Genomic DNA, 16,837 nt, shown 5'->3' with positions numbered 1-16,837 from the left:
AGACAGACCTTATGTAGGTACTTATCTACTACAATAAATAAAAAAATGTTTATGACAAAGTGCTTATTCAATGTAATGATTTGAGAATTTGTGTGATGAATTTGTCACTCGTCACAGTCAATAATGGCAAATCATGTAGCAAGAGCCTGCCAAATGTCAAACCAACGTGACGATTAGTAAAATGACTTTTTAAATAATTAATCATGATATATGATCTCTATCTAATCTCTACTAATGTTTGATGATCTCTACCTATCTAAATAGTGAGTAAGCTCTAGCTTTATTATTTATCCGTTATATTTTTGGATTGGATATAAATAAATAAGCTCTTCACTTATGTAGGAAGGTATATGTAGATTGTAGATTAATATAATAGAGGATTTGAGCCATTTTACTTACAGTAATATGTTAAGAAATAACATTTTTATAATATAAGCTTTGTGTAGGTAGTGAGATAAATTATTGTTAATCATTAAGTATTTATAAAATATTTACTATCATCCACCTAACCTAATAATGGAAAAGAATTTAAGAATTTTGCAAAATAGCAAGAGTGATTATAAGAGATAATAAATAATAATAAAAAACCTAATAGTGTATTCTCCAAGGTACGAGTTGAATAAAATATATTATGTCGGCCTTGGACGTCTGCAAATATCATAAAGAAATATATCAGTAATCTATACTAATATTATAAAGAGGAACACTTTGTTTGTTTGTTTGATTGTAATGAATGCACAACACTACTGGACCGATTTTAAAAATTCTTTCACCATTCTAAAGCTACATTATCCACGAGTAACATAGGCTATATTTTATATGACATATATTTGATAAATAGATTTTGAGGCGGTAGCTAGTATGCCTATAAAGTAAAACTAAACTTTTTAGGCTTCCGTGACCAAAAAGTAAAGACGGAACCCTCTAACGCAACCTCCGCTGTCTTTAAACTGTCTGAGTTCTATCTCTTGAACCGTAGTAGATTGACACATGATTTTTTAATTTAAAAATTAAATAGAAATTTGGTGCTACGGAACCCACCGTGTGCGAGTTCAACTCGCACTTAGCCAATTATTTTTTGTAGGATATCAAGTTCCAAACTTCAGGAATGACCTATATGTAATTTTCATAGGGAAAATAACAAAAAGCTATTTTTAAAATTGATTAAAATTTTATTTCGTTTGAAAGTAGATAATTATGTTTTTTTACTTTTGATTAGGTACTGAATCGGTTAGCAATTGTTTTCTATTGTAATTTAAGTGTGCTTTTTATAATTGTTTTTTTTTATCAATATCGCTCATATACTACAAATAAAAATATGGTTTTATTGTAATTTGATTTAAGAAATATTTCAATTATTAACATGTAAAAACATTGACCACTTTAATTCAATAATAGCGAACATTAGACGGATAAATCATTTCAAAGATAACTTCGTCTCCAGCGGAATGGCGTGCGGTGCCAAGTACTGCGTCGCCGGGAATAGAACCGGGGTCTGTCGCTTTCAATTAGTGTAAAATGTAGAAAAACGCTTGCAGTCGCCCGGCGTAGTCCAAATGACGCTCACTTGACTCATACGATTTGAAAATTTTATATTAATACCGATATGTGAATTTAAATTCCTTTGACATATAAATTCCTTTGAAATTATGTAAAGAAATACAATGTAATTAGTGATAAGTGATAGTGAAGCCGTAAGGTCCTGCTCGCCAAGTACGATTTAACTTCACACGCATTTGAAAACTTCAAAAATAACTCCCAAGCCATATAAACATCCTCACGAAATTTCCTTTCATCATTATAACAAGTGATATTTATGAGATTAAAAAAACAGTTGATACGGCTCTACCTACAAAGCTGCCTTGATTTTGCTTAGGTAACCAAGACGTTTTGTTAAAATTGTTTGTTAGTATTTAGAATATCCGTAAAAACAAGAATAGCATAGATTTTATTTTAATTATTGACTTATTTTCAATAAATAATTTATTAATTTTCAGATAATACTTAGCCCGGCGGAAGATCTTCCTTTGCCAAAGTATAAAAAGATTTAATTATAGGTATAAACAAATTTAATAAAAACAAAACTTAAATTTATTTTATCGTAGCAGAGCGAAAATTAAAAAGAATAAAGCATTCCTTTACGTGTTCTATATTCAAAGGCAAGCGCGCGAAAGTGTCATGGCGGCCATAATTGGGGATGACAGTTGTCGGCGGTGGCATCCGCTGGAGACAGGTCTTTTGCGCGCGCGCGTAACGAGAACGTACTCATCTCGTCTTGTTCCCAATAATAATAAACAGGGATGTCTATTAAAATAAACGTTATTTAATTTATTAGGAATGTATGTAGATATACCCATCTATCTGTCTGATAATCATGTAATGTCTAATCTAGTGTTATGAATGTTGAAGTTTTAGATTTTGAGTACCTGGTAGCTTTGATTGTTCGTATTAATTTATCATCATCATCATCATCAACAACAACCCATTACTGTCCCACTGATGGGCACGGGTCTCCTATCAGAATGAGAAGGATTAGGCCAAAGTCCACCGCGCTGACCAAGTGCGTATTGGTAGACTTCACATACCTTTGAGATTTTTTTTATAAATCTCTCAGGTATGCAGATTTCGTCACGATATTTTCCTTCACCGTTTCCTTCACCTTGAAAAATCAGAGGTGCGTGCCTGGGATTTGTGCCTCGGACCCCTCGATCTAGAGGCCGAGTTTCTTAACCACTAAGCTATCACTGTAAGTGCGTTAATTTATCACAGATCTTAAAAGTTAATAAATAAGTATGCGAACAATATCTTTTACATGAATAGAGTTCTCTAATGTCTTCAATGTTGTATTTACTTTAAAAGTGGTAGAACCATCTGAGGTTCGACTTCACCACTTCACCAACGTTACATCTATTTCTGCCAATAACAGCAGTATTAAGCGCATCAAAAAATTAAGCTCACATAGGCAATTTTTAGACCTAAACTACTACCTATTCTTATGTCTACCTATTCTTATGTAATTATTTGGAGGTGGTAGAACCCTTTGTGGTTCGACTCCGGCGGCACCACCGCCGCACCTATTTCTGCCTAATAACAGCAGTGTTAAGCGCTGCTGTGTTCCGTTTTGAAGGGTGTGGTAAGGGAGACATACTTTTCCGAGGCGTTCCAGCTTAGTCCTCAGGGGTAGCGGCGCATCTGTAATAGACCTCAGATAAGAATATCTAACCCTATCTGGGGTTGATCACAGATGTCCATGGGCGGCAGTAGCCACTTACCATCAGGTGGACTGCATGCTCGTCTGCTACTCCTATATTATAAAAAAAAAGAAAAATGTCAATATGTGCTCATTAATGGTACAGTAATATATTGTGGGTTGATGTCACTAAATATAATAAGTACTTGTAATTTTAAGGATTAGAGTGCTAATCAAGTACAATAACTTCTATTTCTGGTTGCGCTTACGATTGTTACAACACTCCGTTTACCTTTACGCAGATCTTAATAGGCTGGCAGCTGGCAGGATATAATATTCAGCGATAGACTTCTATAGACCATGGACAAAGGAAAAAGTTAAAAATGAAAAAGGTAAAATACATTATAATTTTTCTACATATACACTTTCTACACTCACAGCGCCTCACTAGGATTCCCTGCGTCCTGGGTACCATGGACATGCACAAAGACGAATACACAAGCACCCGGACCCATAAGTCTAAAATCAGCATTTAGATCTTACTAGCCGGGGAACGAACCCGAGAACTCCGAGATGGGTACGATCATCAAAAGGCCGAAAAGAAAAGACACCCTTTTCCGAATGATCGTTAATAAGTAATATCTAAAATAGTAGTAGTCTCATAATTTACATAATGTTAAAATTATTCTCATCACAGACACGCGAAATCGACCAAGAACAATAATTCGCCGAAAATCACAAAACAAATGTTACCTAAGTAGGTATAATAAATCATAATTTCTGTTTTTGGCGGTACTCGGTGGTCTATATCGGCGCCTACGTGTTCATTTCGTTGGGATGTAGGCCCAATAATGCGTGAACATAGCCATTTGTCAAAACATCATCCGGTAAGGTGACCATCGGAACTGATTGTACCGGATAAAAGATGACGGTCATCACCGCAACACCCACAAATGGAGAGTTATCTAATTAAGAAAGTTAGTAACATTCAAAGCTAGAAAGTAATTATTAAAAGGTTTATTTTTCCAATTTATATTAACAGGAATATATAATTAGAACAATCTGCATACAACAAAATATTTATATGAAACTTGTTAGTTTTATGTCAACAATATCAATTCTACTGTCATATTACTGTAAAAAGCGTAAATTAAAAAAAAAAACTTTTTGGTCTTTATCATCTGACATTTAAAATGCTTTTGGATATATTTTTAAGTATAAAATGTATACTTATAAGCTAAAAGCACGATGTAAATATATTAAGATAATTATCGATTATACCGGTGCTTTACGAATTTATTCATATTGACTAACTGTCATCTAAAGCGCTCATTATCTAAGGCAACTTTGTTACTACAGAATGTCTTCAAAATGTATCAAAACGTGGTCACAGACGTGCGCGCGCGCATTACAATTACCTCCACTCAGTGCGGCCATCAGTCACGTCGCGTTCACGCACCGGTTCGCTCCAACGATTCATTAAGAGTTTAAATTTAACGCCGCCTTTAAAAAATGCACATAAACCATTCAATTAAATGTCCACGCAAATAGAACTGATATTCGTGAAATGACGGGAACACAGTTCTCTACTGTTAAACCACATCCACCAATAAAGTCTCTTACTTACAATATACTATAATCTCATCGGTTTTAAAGGTAGATCGAAGTCTTCATGACTTGAATTGTGTAATACTACAGCTACAAATTCTATATATTAGGGATTCTCCAACTTACCTACTTCTCAAGAATTCAGGTAGTACACTTCTATTCGAAAAAAAAGATTAGAGATTCCAATGCACGATAATGACTATTTGTATTTACTGATTATTAAGATTCACCGTCATTAAAAGTAACAGAATAAATAGTAGTCGAGTACGACAGAAAATTTTACTTACTAGTTTTATCGTAGCAAAGAAGGTCTACAAGATTTATCATTTATCCATTATAATCTTTATTACAAAACTGACTGTTAATAACGATTGTTTCAAAATATTATATTTTTAGTTAACATCTTAATTATAATTAAAAATAGAGTACCAGAAATAACACTAAACAATTACAGCTGACCGCCCATCAAGACCATAAATAGAAAATATGCGCAAAATATTTATCACAACGTCACGCCTCATCGCCAACCACTCCGGTGTTGACATTCGGAACGTAATAATGAGTTGTGGCTAATTAATGGGTTTGTGCAAATTAATGGGTTGGGGCAAATTAATGGGTTGTGGCAAATTGATGGGTTTTGCCACAAACGGGTCGTGCGATTCGCCACGCGTGCGTCCGGAAGTCGTAGGCGCCAGTCTTGTAAAGTCCTTTTTAGGAATTAACTTTTAAACTGTCTTTCTCTGAATAGGAATTCTTAAAATTGGAACATGATTATTTATTTATATAATTTTGGTAATATACTTAAGTGTTTTTAAGTAATAGAAAAATTAAACACGTAGGCCACCTACTGTTAGACAATTTATATAATAATGGAAATTATATTTCTGTAATTTCGACCAATTACAACTCTAGTCCTGCAACTAGAGAGTGCTCTAGAACTGTATCATCAACCCATTATCGTCCCACTGCTGGGCACGGGTTTCCTCTCAGAATGAGAAGGATTAGGCCATAGTCCACCGCACTGGCCAAGTGCGTATTGGTAGACTTCACATACCTTTGAGAGATATTTTTTTTTATAAATCTCTCCATAAATCTAAGGTCCTTCTCATCATCCTCACTATGTTTTCCTTCGCCATTTAAGCAAGTGATAATTAATTTGTAATAAGCACATAATTTTGAATAATCTTTCTTCCTTTGGGAAGTCGGTTAAAAATCAGAATTTCACCGATCGAGAGGCCGAGTTTCTTAACAAATAGGCTATCACACAATCACAACATCAATTTCTGTGTAATAAAAGTAGTATTCAGGTGTTACTGTGTTTAAAAGACGTAGTAAATAACTTTCCTGAGTTGTTAGTAGAGTAACGCATAAAATAACTACTTCACGCTGCTCGTCGATTTCCAAATTATTTCCGGTTTAGTACTCTAACATTTATAGTACCTACTTATGCTATGAAAATATTAATGAAGCTTTTTCAATGTAAGTATAAGTGACGAGTAGGAAAATAAATGGCCTAAAAATAGATTACTTAAAAGATATTCCCAGAACTTAACGTAGGTATCTCTAATATCTAAAAACATCCCAAGCGACAAATTACTTTGAAAACGGCTAATCAGATATTTCCTGAGGAAATCTGTAATTTGTGTAGCCATAATCTTAATTGGAAACAGTCAGTGATCTATTTTTTAACGTAATGTCGTTAAACTTAGACACTTTTTTACAGCAGCGTTTTATCTTTGCATCGCATTCTTAAGTGCATGTCACTGTTACTTCACTTTTTTGTTCAAAAAACTGTTTAAAAACACTTTTTGACACAACCGCTGACATCTCGCGGGATTTGACGTGCACGTTTGTTTTGACGAGAACTTTTAAATCCTCTGTTTGAATTTTTGGCAAAAACTTTTCGGGAGATTTGTGTTTTCTGAAGCACTTATCAGCCATCATAGCCACTTAAAGATTGTCAGTAGTTAAGTGATAATCGTATTTGACATCCTATTTAAAGTAACATTTGGTTCTCAAGTACTTTGTTTGGATATTCTGTTTGTAAATCAATTTGACCGATTAAAGTAATTACTGATAACAAATAAGTAATCACTAAATTCCATACTTATAATATTTTTTTTTGAATCATGATAATGTTTTTGATGTCTTTATCAGATTATAGTAGTGAACGAGCATACAGTTCAATAGTTTTTTTTTTTTGTTTAACCTAACGATTAGGCAGACGTCCTATCTGATGGAAAGTAGTCAACGCCGCCTATGGACATTTGCAACACCAGAGGAGTCGCCAATGCATCGCCGGCTTTGTATGAGAGCTCTTTTTGCACCTTTTTTGAAGAGCCCCATGTCATAGCGCATACGTTTTAAAGTAGTCACTGCTGCCCATGGATGATGTTTGAAATATAAGGGAGTAGCGATGCACGTAGCTTTAGAAGTTGAAGTTCACCTGATAGTAAGTTGTCATTGTAACTCCACATTGAATAGGTATTCTATCTAAAGCCAATCACAGATGCTGATGGTAGATGGTTTCTGCCGCCCATGGACATCTGTAATTAAACCCACATAGGATTACATATTCCTATCTGAGGTCGGCCACAGATGCGCCACTACCCTTGAGGACTAAGCTGGAACGCCTCAGAAAAGTATGTCTCCCATACCACACCCTTCAAACCAGAACACAGCCGCGCTTAACACTGCTGTTTTGAGGCAGAAATAGGTGTGGCGGTGGTGCCGCCGGAGTCGAACCACAAAGGATTCTACCAACTTATTAGTGATGTTCATGGGCAGTACCCACTTGCCATCAGTGGACTGCATGCCCGTTTCTTGCGTCAATTGCTACATATTGCCGAAATACGAAAAAAACCATCTTAACCACAAACATAATACGTAAACAGCTTCCGTACATCGTAACTCGATACAGTACCGGGCGCAACATTTCCACGAATCCTCGTAAATAGCGACCACCCTTGTACCAGAATATCGGTTACAGACACGCCGCTGTCACCAGATATGTCAGCGGACCGTGACCTGCGACTGTCAGTTAAAATAGGTCATTCATGAACATTAGATTTCTTGTCTTAGAAATCTATTCAAATTATCTTATTATTAGAATTATTTTATTTCATCGTTTTGTATTATTTTCATTATGTGTTATTTTTATAATACTAACTTATTATTTTTATAGTCACTGGCTGGTACGATTGTATGAGTTAGCATAAAAAAGAAAAAGATCGCTCTGACGTTTCAGTTTTATTTTGCGCGGGAATAAAAAAAGTTGTAAATTGGATCAAGAAATAGTTTTATTCTTTTACTTGTGACTACCACACCACATACACATAATAATGTTATGTACAGGTTTATTTTTTAAGTGAAAATTTCTTCAGGCGTGTTGGGTGACCAAAAATCATGGAACTTGCGTCATCGTCACAGAACGGTTTGTGATCAAGACTAATGGATCAAGGATTAAAGTTTAAATTGGTAAATATTAAAACTCGGTCGATTTATGCTTTCAGTCTTCGTCAGATTGGTAGTCTAAATATAATTAAGATCTTAAACCTCAAATGTTTTTAAAATAAAAACTACAGTATGTTCAGTAGGACTACCATGAGTTTACAAAAGTATTACTCGCTAGCGACTGCGTAAAATAAATTTATGAAAAATTGTACAGCGCCACTGGTGGTTACTCGTAGAACTAAAATCCGTAGTGACGTAACTCGATACGTAAAAAACCTATCGAAATCAAATCGCTAGCGAATGTCATTATGATCTATTGCCATACAAATTCGGTCCCATGAGTCATTAATTTGACAGACGTTGTCAAGAAATACCGTAACGATAGTAGTTATGTTATTCACTAGCAAAATGACAATAGTTTTCTATTTACCATTTCTTTAGTGGCGTTTCTATGCCAACTCATGGTAATGCTACTGAGCAGTCAACAGTTACTATTATGCCACCACACCACATTCTCTATATTTTTCAAAATAGTCTTTAAAAACTCCCATTCCACGAAATCAATAAAGAATAACAACTAGAAGAATAACACGCATTACACGCGAATTATTCGTAAAATGGCAGCAATGTCCGCTGCTTAAAATTAAATGAACCCACATTAACATCTCCTGCTTAATTTCGCGGGCGATCAAAATTTGATTTTATTATTCGGTCCTGCATTAACTCATTCTCGTACTTAGCTATAAATCGGATTAAATCGTCGCCTTCTGCCACTCGGTGCGAGATTTCAAAGAGTGGAAATTTGTCCTGACAATATTTACTGCGACGGGCGACGCGAGGCGCTCAGATCAAAGATGCTGTAGGGTGCGCAGTTATTTACCGGTCGCGGGATTTTGTTTTTTGCAAAACCACAACTCAAATTAGGTCTAAATTTAAATGTAAGAATTTTTTTATCGTAGTGTAGTAATTATTTGAGCGTTGTGTTTTTAAAGTGATTTGGTGCTGTGCGAATAAATAATGTTTCTTATGTTTATATCAGTAAATACTTGGATCAAAGCTGTTGTCTTGAGTATTATTTATTGGATTAGACATATTCATAAATTAGTCACCGTAATTGTGACAAATTTTTTAATTGAAATAATATGTGCCTTTTTTAAATTAAAAGTAATTACAAATTTGTTCACCACTAAATACAATTATTTTATTCAAGGATGATGAATTATTAGTTCTGTCACCGTATAATTATATAAGTAGACTCGTGACAAATATAACTATTTAACTATTTACTATACACAAAGATTTGTGAAACATCTATTCCTTGTCTTCTTACTGTACTAAATAATCTTTACATAATAAAAAATTTCTTACGAAAATAGCTCGCTCCCAAGACTCCCAATCTATTTTAATGTGTCCTACATTTTTATCATCATCTATTTAATGTGGTCACTCCACACGTCGTCACGTGTGCCCCAACATGGAGGTCGTATGGCTCCTTAGGGAGTCTTCAAAAAAGCTAAGCTTGTATGTTTTGTAAATAATATTTTATTAGCGTCCTCTTAGATGTATCCGAAGCGCCGAAAAAGATCGGGTGCGTTGGGAATAGCAAAAAATGCATGCTTAAATACGCTAATTAAAAAAGGATAACAGCTATGAATTCATGTACTTATTAGTATCTATTATAACCGTTTCGTTGATTAGATAAATCGACAAATATAAAAAAAAAACTTAATAAAATGGTCTGTAATAATGTTAATATTGGGACTTGTTATAAAGTCGTACGGATCAAATTAAAAGCTAGTTAGGCCTTTTTTAAGACTAATTATAACATCATAAATAGTCAGCAAGTTCAATCAACTTAAAGTTTTCCACCAAGTGACAAATTATTAATAATTTTATACTGTATACAAGAACTAAATAAATATTTAAATTATATGACGAAGTATATTTATTTTAAAGTTATCTGATTTAAGTTAAGCACAATTAAATAATCATGAGTATAATATAACTTCGGTAGGTCTTCTTGTCTTTCTTTTCCCTTCTTATCTTTAATCCCATGCTCCAGGGCAGTTGTAGTGCCTGTTAGCCCTAAGCCAGTCCTTATCAGTGATGAACACACGTTGTCCCATGGTACCCTCGTGTTCCTGATAAAAAAATAGAACTCCGTTATTTTCTATTAAAAAAACAATAGTCTGAATTAGTAGAATGTGGTGTTTGATTATCTGCAGTGTCTGTCTGAGTCATAATAAAAAAGTTCGAACAGAGATGACAAAACAAAGTTACTTAACAACACTGTTAGTCAATTTGTGTCTTAGTTGAACTATATTCGTTTAATTATTTTTTATATTATGTAAGTTGCAACTTATGGCTGCTGCCCATGGATACTGGCCATCTATAGATAATTAACCCCAGATAGATACAGTCCTACGAAAATGTGTCTCTAAGTTAAAACACCCATGAAAACAGAATATAACAGCGCTTATCACTGTTGTTACAAGACAGAAATACGAGTAGTCGTGTCTCCCGATTCGAACCATACAGAATTCTATCTCTTTCAAACATGTAAAACTTTACCATCATCAACCAAGCTGTCCCACAGCTGGGCGATGGTCTCCTCTCAGAATGAGAAGGATTGTGCCATATTCCACCGCGCTGGCCAACTGCGGATTGGTAAACGTAAGGTTTACGTGGTAAGAGGTTGCCGAGTTTCTTAACCACTAGGCTATGACTGTTTCACAAGTAAATAGTCCATTAAAACTAACCTTCAAGGGAACAATAGTGGGTTGTCCGTTAACAGAGAACGCGAAGCGTCCGTAGTGCATGCAGCTCACGTAATCGTACTCCACTTGCAGGTTCGACACCAGGTCGGGACCGTACATCGCGAAGTTGTGTTCGGTACCTGAAATGTACCAGAATCATACTATAGAATGCATTATGTAGTTATTTGCAACGACGTTATGTTCGGTATAGTCCGCGTTATATAGAAATGATTCGCGTCGCCATAGCAAATTGTATGACTACACCAGCTCGCAACAACTTCAGAGCGGACTAGCAGTTTGGCGAGGACTAATGAATGAGATCAAACTATAGTATGCGTTATGTAATTATTTGCGAAACTACCTTTGTTATGCTTTCGCGGCTGAACTGATGAACCTATTTTAATGAAATTCAATAAGAAGATAGTTTTAGCTATGCGGAAACATATGAGCTTTAAATTATAATAATCAAATACTTATTTGGAACTTTTTTGTACTCCTAATTTGGATTTTTTAATGCTACTCTTATCTTTTCCACGTATAACTTTTATTTGATTCGACTTAGTTTAACTGTTTATGTTTGTACTTTTATTTAATGTATTTAAATTGGATTTTGTATGTAGTGTCAATTATATTTCAGTATGATATATTGGTAATATTTATTTGTTTATTTTAAACTGTATGTTTGTAATGTAAGTTTAAAAGAATAAATAAATAAATAAGAAAAAAATATTGTACAAATTCCATTTTTGACATTCTTGCTTTTTGAGATATGAAATAATCAGATATTTTTGCAATGTCGTTTATAAAAGTGTGATAAATTAGCGGATAAAGATAATATTGATGATTGATTGATGATGATTAAGCAAAACTATATAAAATTTTTGAAATCCCTTCTAGGAGATTTATTATTATCTTTGACGATCCGCGTGGCGGAGCGGTCACCATACCGGTCTCAGGCGCGAAGGGTCCCGGGTTCGATCCCCGGCCAGACAGATATCTAATGATTAATTTAGATTTATTTCTTTATCTGGGTCTTTGTGTTTTCGTTTTTGTGTGTGTCCATAGCATCCACGACACAGGGAATCCTTGTGTGGGGCTGTGAGTGTAAACGTTTTTTTTTTATTGTTACGACAGCGTTGTCTCAATTTATAGCTTCTCAATGGATGGATTCCTGCCATGTCTCACCTGGCCTCAGATTCTCTTCCACAATCTTGACGTACTCGTTTCTATTGTAGGTGGACTGCATATGCAGGAAGCCGATGATGTGGAGCCACTCGTGCACGATGGTGCCGTGGCGGAAGCAGCCCACGCCGGGCACGTTGCGCGCCAGGTTCAGCGTGTGGACACCACGTTGCTCCCAGTAGCCTACATGAGCGTAGCAACCACCGGGACCACCCTTTGGAAATTGAGATCATAAAAGAAAAATAAGGGCAATTTATTGTGTAGAACCTTGTGATTAGAAACAAGGACTTTCAAGAAATCCACATGTAGATTTAGCGTGAGTTATTGTATTTTGGTGGAAAAGTGTAGATGCTGCCTAACTTAGGTACATAGGTATACCTAAGGCAATCATTTCAGTTTTCAGGGATAGCAACGCATTTGTGATTCAGATTTCTATCTAACAAATAACTCTATACCGAACAGAGGTTCCCTTCTGTTCAATATAGAGTTATTTGTCAGTTGCGAGTTGGTTTCACCGATCCTTGGTTAGCAGTGACCACATGCCATGAGGGGACTGCATGCTCATTTGCTGCTTCAAAATCATTAAGTTATAAATATAAAATATACATAAACATTTAAATGTTATGATTATCTTACTGTTACTCTCACGAACACTGTATCTTCGGGTTGACGGTAACGGAACTTGATGCATGTGTTCTTTTCGATATCAGCAATGCCAGCTTCAATAGCTGCCATCTGCAAGGGTCCTGCAAGAAAAAAAATCCCAAAAGATAAGGTGATGATGTGATAACGATCTTAAGAAATATTATGGTGCCAACACCACACTTATGTCTGTAGCAGCAGTGATATAGGTGGCTGTGTTCTGTTTCAGAGGAAAATGTTTAAATTCAGTCTTAACATAAAAGGGCGGTTAACTGTAACCTAACGCAATCTAACCTATCTCGTACTTACTGAGAAATTTCATGCGTCCAATAAATGGACAGTCATGATAAATATGCGACAATCAAAACAATTAAATATAAACGAAGCCGCGTGTGTAAATAGTCAATAATATTGTTTTACGTTTAATCTGTAATCCACAAGGACCTGATAATAATGACTGGGTTATTATAATCATAATCAATCTCAGCATAATACTGATACCGGCTAATCACCTCTGATAATTTGGCAATAATAATTAATTGATAAACGTATACCTATCGTGAATAATTATAAATATTACTATCGTGGCAATGAACTAGTTTATTCATCTAGATTTGTCCCAATTTTCAAGTACCTAATTCATACAAAATAGTCAACTGTGCTTAAAACGTTATTATGAAAGTTGAACTGAAAAATCTGTTTAGGGTTCCAAATATACTTCAGGAAGAGCAACGCAACGGTAATTGACCCCAAGACTTACTTTAATCTTATTTGTAGTTGATTACAGATGCTGTGGTAGTCACCACTTAACATCAACTAGATTGCATGCATACATGCATAGTAATTAATACATCCTAAGAACGTGGAAAGTGTGGCGAGTCGGAGGTACCAAACGACCATGCAGTCCATAGTACAGATGTCCATCATGTGTGACCATATATATATATATATATATATATATATATATATATATATATATATATATATATGTATAAAGTTTCTACCTATAGTCGAACGCCACTTAAAGAAGATACTTTGCCACTCCTTAAAACTAAGGATGACCATCGTCTCATGTACATAAGTAAGCCGGCATGCCAAATTAAACGCGTAATTGTTTTACGCTAGAAATTGTCGTGGCGATGCCTCTCCCGTCGAACCATACTCTCTCTATTCTTTGCTATGGACATTGTTTGAAAACGCGGGAAAAACGATGCGAAATCTAAGAAATAATACAATGAAAATAATTACCAAATTCGCCCTCTCCAAACTCCCAAACAATAGTATCTTCAGGCCACTTGGTGTTTGGCCAGATGTAGGCGTTGCGTCCCATCGCGTACTCCTTCAACATAGCTTCAATGATGAAGTCATCCAGGATGATGTCTCCTTCAAACTTCCCACTGTTCTCTTCGGCGTTCGCGAGAGGAGACGCCTTCGTGCGGGCGAGGAACTGGCTACCATCCTCTGGAAGAAATAGTCTAGTTAACTACCTTTAACCTACTTCAATGAATTACTATTTATTTATCAATTTTACTCGTAACATCAGCTAACTATCAACGAAGGTTCTATCAAAATCTAAACAGCCCTTTTGAAGATTAGCCGAAACAAACAGACAGGTAAATATTATTAAATGTGTTTTTGATATAAGTACCGTGTGCAATGTTACATACATTTATTAAAAAGGCGTTTTTTGACTTTACAGACTGATGTTTTATATAATAGTATAATTAGATTTGCTTTGTGTATACATGTATATCCATGCCAACCGCATGCCACCTCTACTAATCAATCTATCCAATGATTAGCTACCAAAGATGTGACACTTATTAATATGAGGTAATAGTCAAATGTCGATCTTTGGACAAAAAAAGCGATAGATTGAATATAAATAACGGGTGTAGTTAAAAAATGAAGAAAATACATTTTAATCTTAAAGTAGGTTACACCTTACCAGTTTTAGTGCTCTCCAAGAAATGTCTGAAAGCTTCGATCTCCTCCTTACTCCTGATGATGGATGGTGAAGCCACCACCACCGCTGCCAAACCCAACACTATCAACCCTCGAAACATCTTGCCCACCTATATCTTTTGAACCAAACGCCGCCATTTATATAGATCGTATAATTGATTATCTGGCTCGATAAGTCAAGTGCTTAATTAGTTTTCGTTATAGTTATAGGATGACTGCGTAGTTTGTTCCTTGAAGGTGGGAAAACCCTTTGGGGTTCGACTACGGCGGCACCACCGCCACACCTATTTCTGCCTCATAACATCAGCGTTAAACGCTGCTGTTCAGTAAGTACTGTTCTGGTTTGAAGGGTTTAGTAAAGAAGACATACTTATCCGAGGCGTTTCAGCTTGGTCCTCAGGGGTAACGGCGCGTCTGTGTTCGGACACAGGTCGGCCTCAGGTAGGAATATCTAATTCTATCTGGGGTTGATTACAGATGTCCACGGGCGGCAGTAGCCACTTACCATCAGGTGGACTGCATGCTCGTCTGATACTCCTATTTATGAAAAAGAATAGAAAATGGTAATACATTCTGTTAATATGTGTCATCTGTATAAAAGTACCTACTAGGGTTGTTGCGAATATCAGCATCAGCATCAGCATCCGCTGATTATCAGCTTTCTTTTAAATATCAGCATCAGCATCCGCATCCGCAACAAAAGACGCTGATTTTTAATGCTGATATTGAAGTTGTAACGTGTTCGTTGAAGGCGGGACCGAGCTTAAATCACGTGGAGTTTTAGCCAATCACAGACGGTTTATAAACATAAGTTGTCACTTGTTCCCTCATCAAACAATCATTCGATTGTATTGACAACGTAATTTGGTCAGACATCAATGACTTTCGATCATAGTTCAATCAATCAATAACAGAATTATGCATTCAATTCATAATGCCACATCCAGTGAAAAGTGCAGTATGACCAAATATTTCGTTATTGAACAAAGATACCGCACAGTGTAGTATTTGTAAAAATAAAATAACAAACAAATGCCGATTTCTGTGTCACTGCAGAGTGGAGGGTAGCTGAAGTGGATGTTGGTTTGGTACATGGTTCTGAAATCGGTGCTAAATATCTTTCGTTGGTTGTTAATATGAGAAATGTTTAAATTGATGAATTGCGGAAACTTAACTGTCAAATTAATATGAAAAAATATGTATTTTGTTAAAATTGAGGCTTATCCTTTAGTTTGTCATTTATCATTACTTCCCAGATTTTGATCCTTTTAAGCAACACTATCAGATAGTGTAATAAAGTAGAGGGTGTATTTTTTTTTCAAAATGAACTCGTTCGATTCCCAGCTAGGGAAAACGTTATTTTAAAAAAGTAATGATGCAGTTTTAGTTTTTATCAAAATTGGCCTCGTAACTCCTTTCAGCATTTTTCGCTTACCCTTATAGTTTCGGTATTGGCCCTGAAGGCCCGTTTGAAAAATTCACCCCGTATACGGTCGAATTGATAAACCGCCTCATTTTGTGGAGTCGGTTAAAACAGGCTATTCTCGTAAGGGACGTACAAATACCTCCGTGTAAAATATATTTATATTTAGTATTTCTAAATACCAGCATCAGCATCAGCATCCGCTGATCTAGTAAAAACCTGCATCAGCCCTGGTACCTACGTCAAAGTATGTAAATAAGGTTGTAGAATAAGTATTTTAGTGATGGTCCAATGGTTAAAACTTTGCCTCTTAAGTGGAGGGTCCGGGGTTCAAATCCCAGGGCTTTAATTTTTGAATTAATTATGCTGAGCCACTTCCTTTGCCCTTCCATTCATGTTTAATTTAGTTTGCTGTTGGTCATTATTTTGTATGTTATGCTTTGTATCTTTATTTATGTCTTATTATTTTCTATAAATTATTTGTTTCTTGTGTTTGGGCAATAAATCATATTATTATTATTATTTTTATTTGTAGGTCGAACCTTTTGTAGGTGGAAATGGGAGCATTTCTGGGGTATATATGCTATCCTATGCCGCGGGCTGGGGGCCAAACGACAC

The 16,837-nt window shown here is 35.5% G+C and overlaps 1 protein-coding gene across 1 annotated transcript; it reads right to left on the bottom strand.

The window, feature by feature from the left end:
• Positions 1-9,856: 9,856 nt before the first annotated feature.
• Positions 9,857-15,165, bottom strand: LOC140747108 (seminal metalloprotease 1-like). Its single transcript, XM_073079361.1, has 6 exons — positions 14,780-15,165; positions 14,080-14,292; positions 12,826-12,935; positions 12,193-12,403; positions 11,011-11,147; positions 9,857-10,392 (listed from the first exon to the last, which is right to left on the bottom strand). Exons 1-6 carry the CDS (start codon positions 14,895-14,897, stop codon positions 10,297-10,299), a joined length of 885 nt encoding a protein of 294 aa, XP_072935462.1. The 5' UTR covers positions 14,898-15,165; the 3' UTR covers positions 9,857-10,296.
• Positions 15,166-16,837: the final 1,672 nt, after the last annotated feature.

The sequence above is a fragment of the Epargyreus clarus genome, unplaced genomic scaffold (genome assembly GCF_041222505.1).
Source record: "Epargyreus clarus isolate Ecla_fem2 unplaced genomic scaffold, WU_Ecla_fem_2.2 ptg000014l, whole genome shotgun sequence".
Taxonomy (NCBI): Eukaryota; Metazoa; Arthropoda; class Insecta; order Lepidoptera; family Hesperiidae; genus Epargyreus; species Epargyreus clarus.
This window is presented reverse-complemented; position numbering and strand designations above follow the sequence as displayed.

Excerpts from the sequence above, each read along its gene's own strand:
- LOC140747108 (XM_073079361.1), bottom strand. The coding sequence starts at position 14,897 with ATGTTTCGAGGGTTGATAGTGTTGGGTTTGGCAGCGGTGGTGGTGGCT. Across the intron at positions 11,148-12,192 it reads GGAAGAGAATCTGAGGCCAG|GTACCGAACACAACTTCGCG; the intron begins GTGAGACATGGC and ends GGTACATTTCAG. Across the intron at positions 10,393-11,010 it reads CCACTATTGTTCCCTTGAAG|GAACACGAGGGTACCATGGG; the intron begins GTTAGTTTTAAT and ends TTTTTTTATCAG.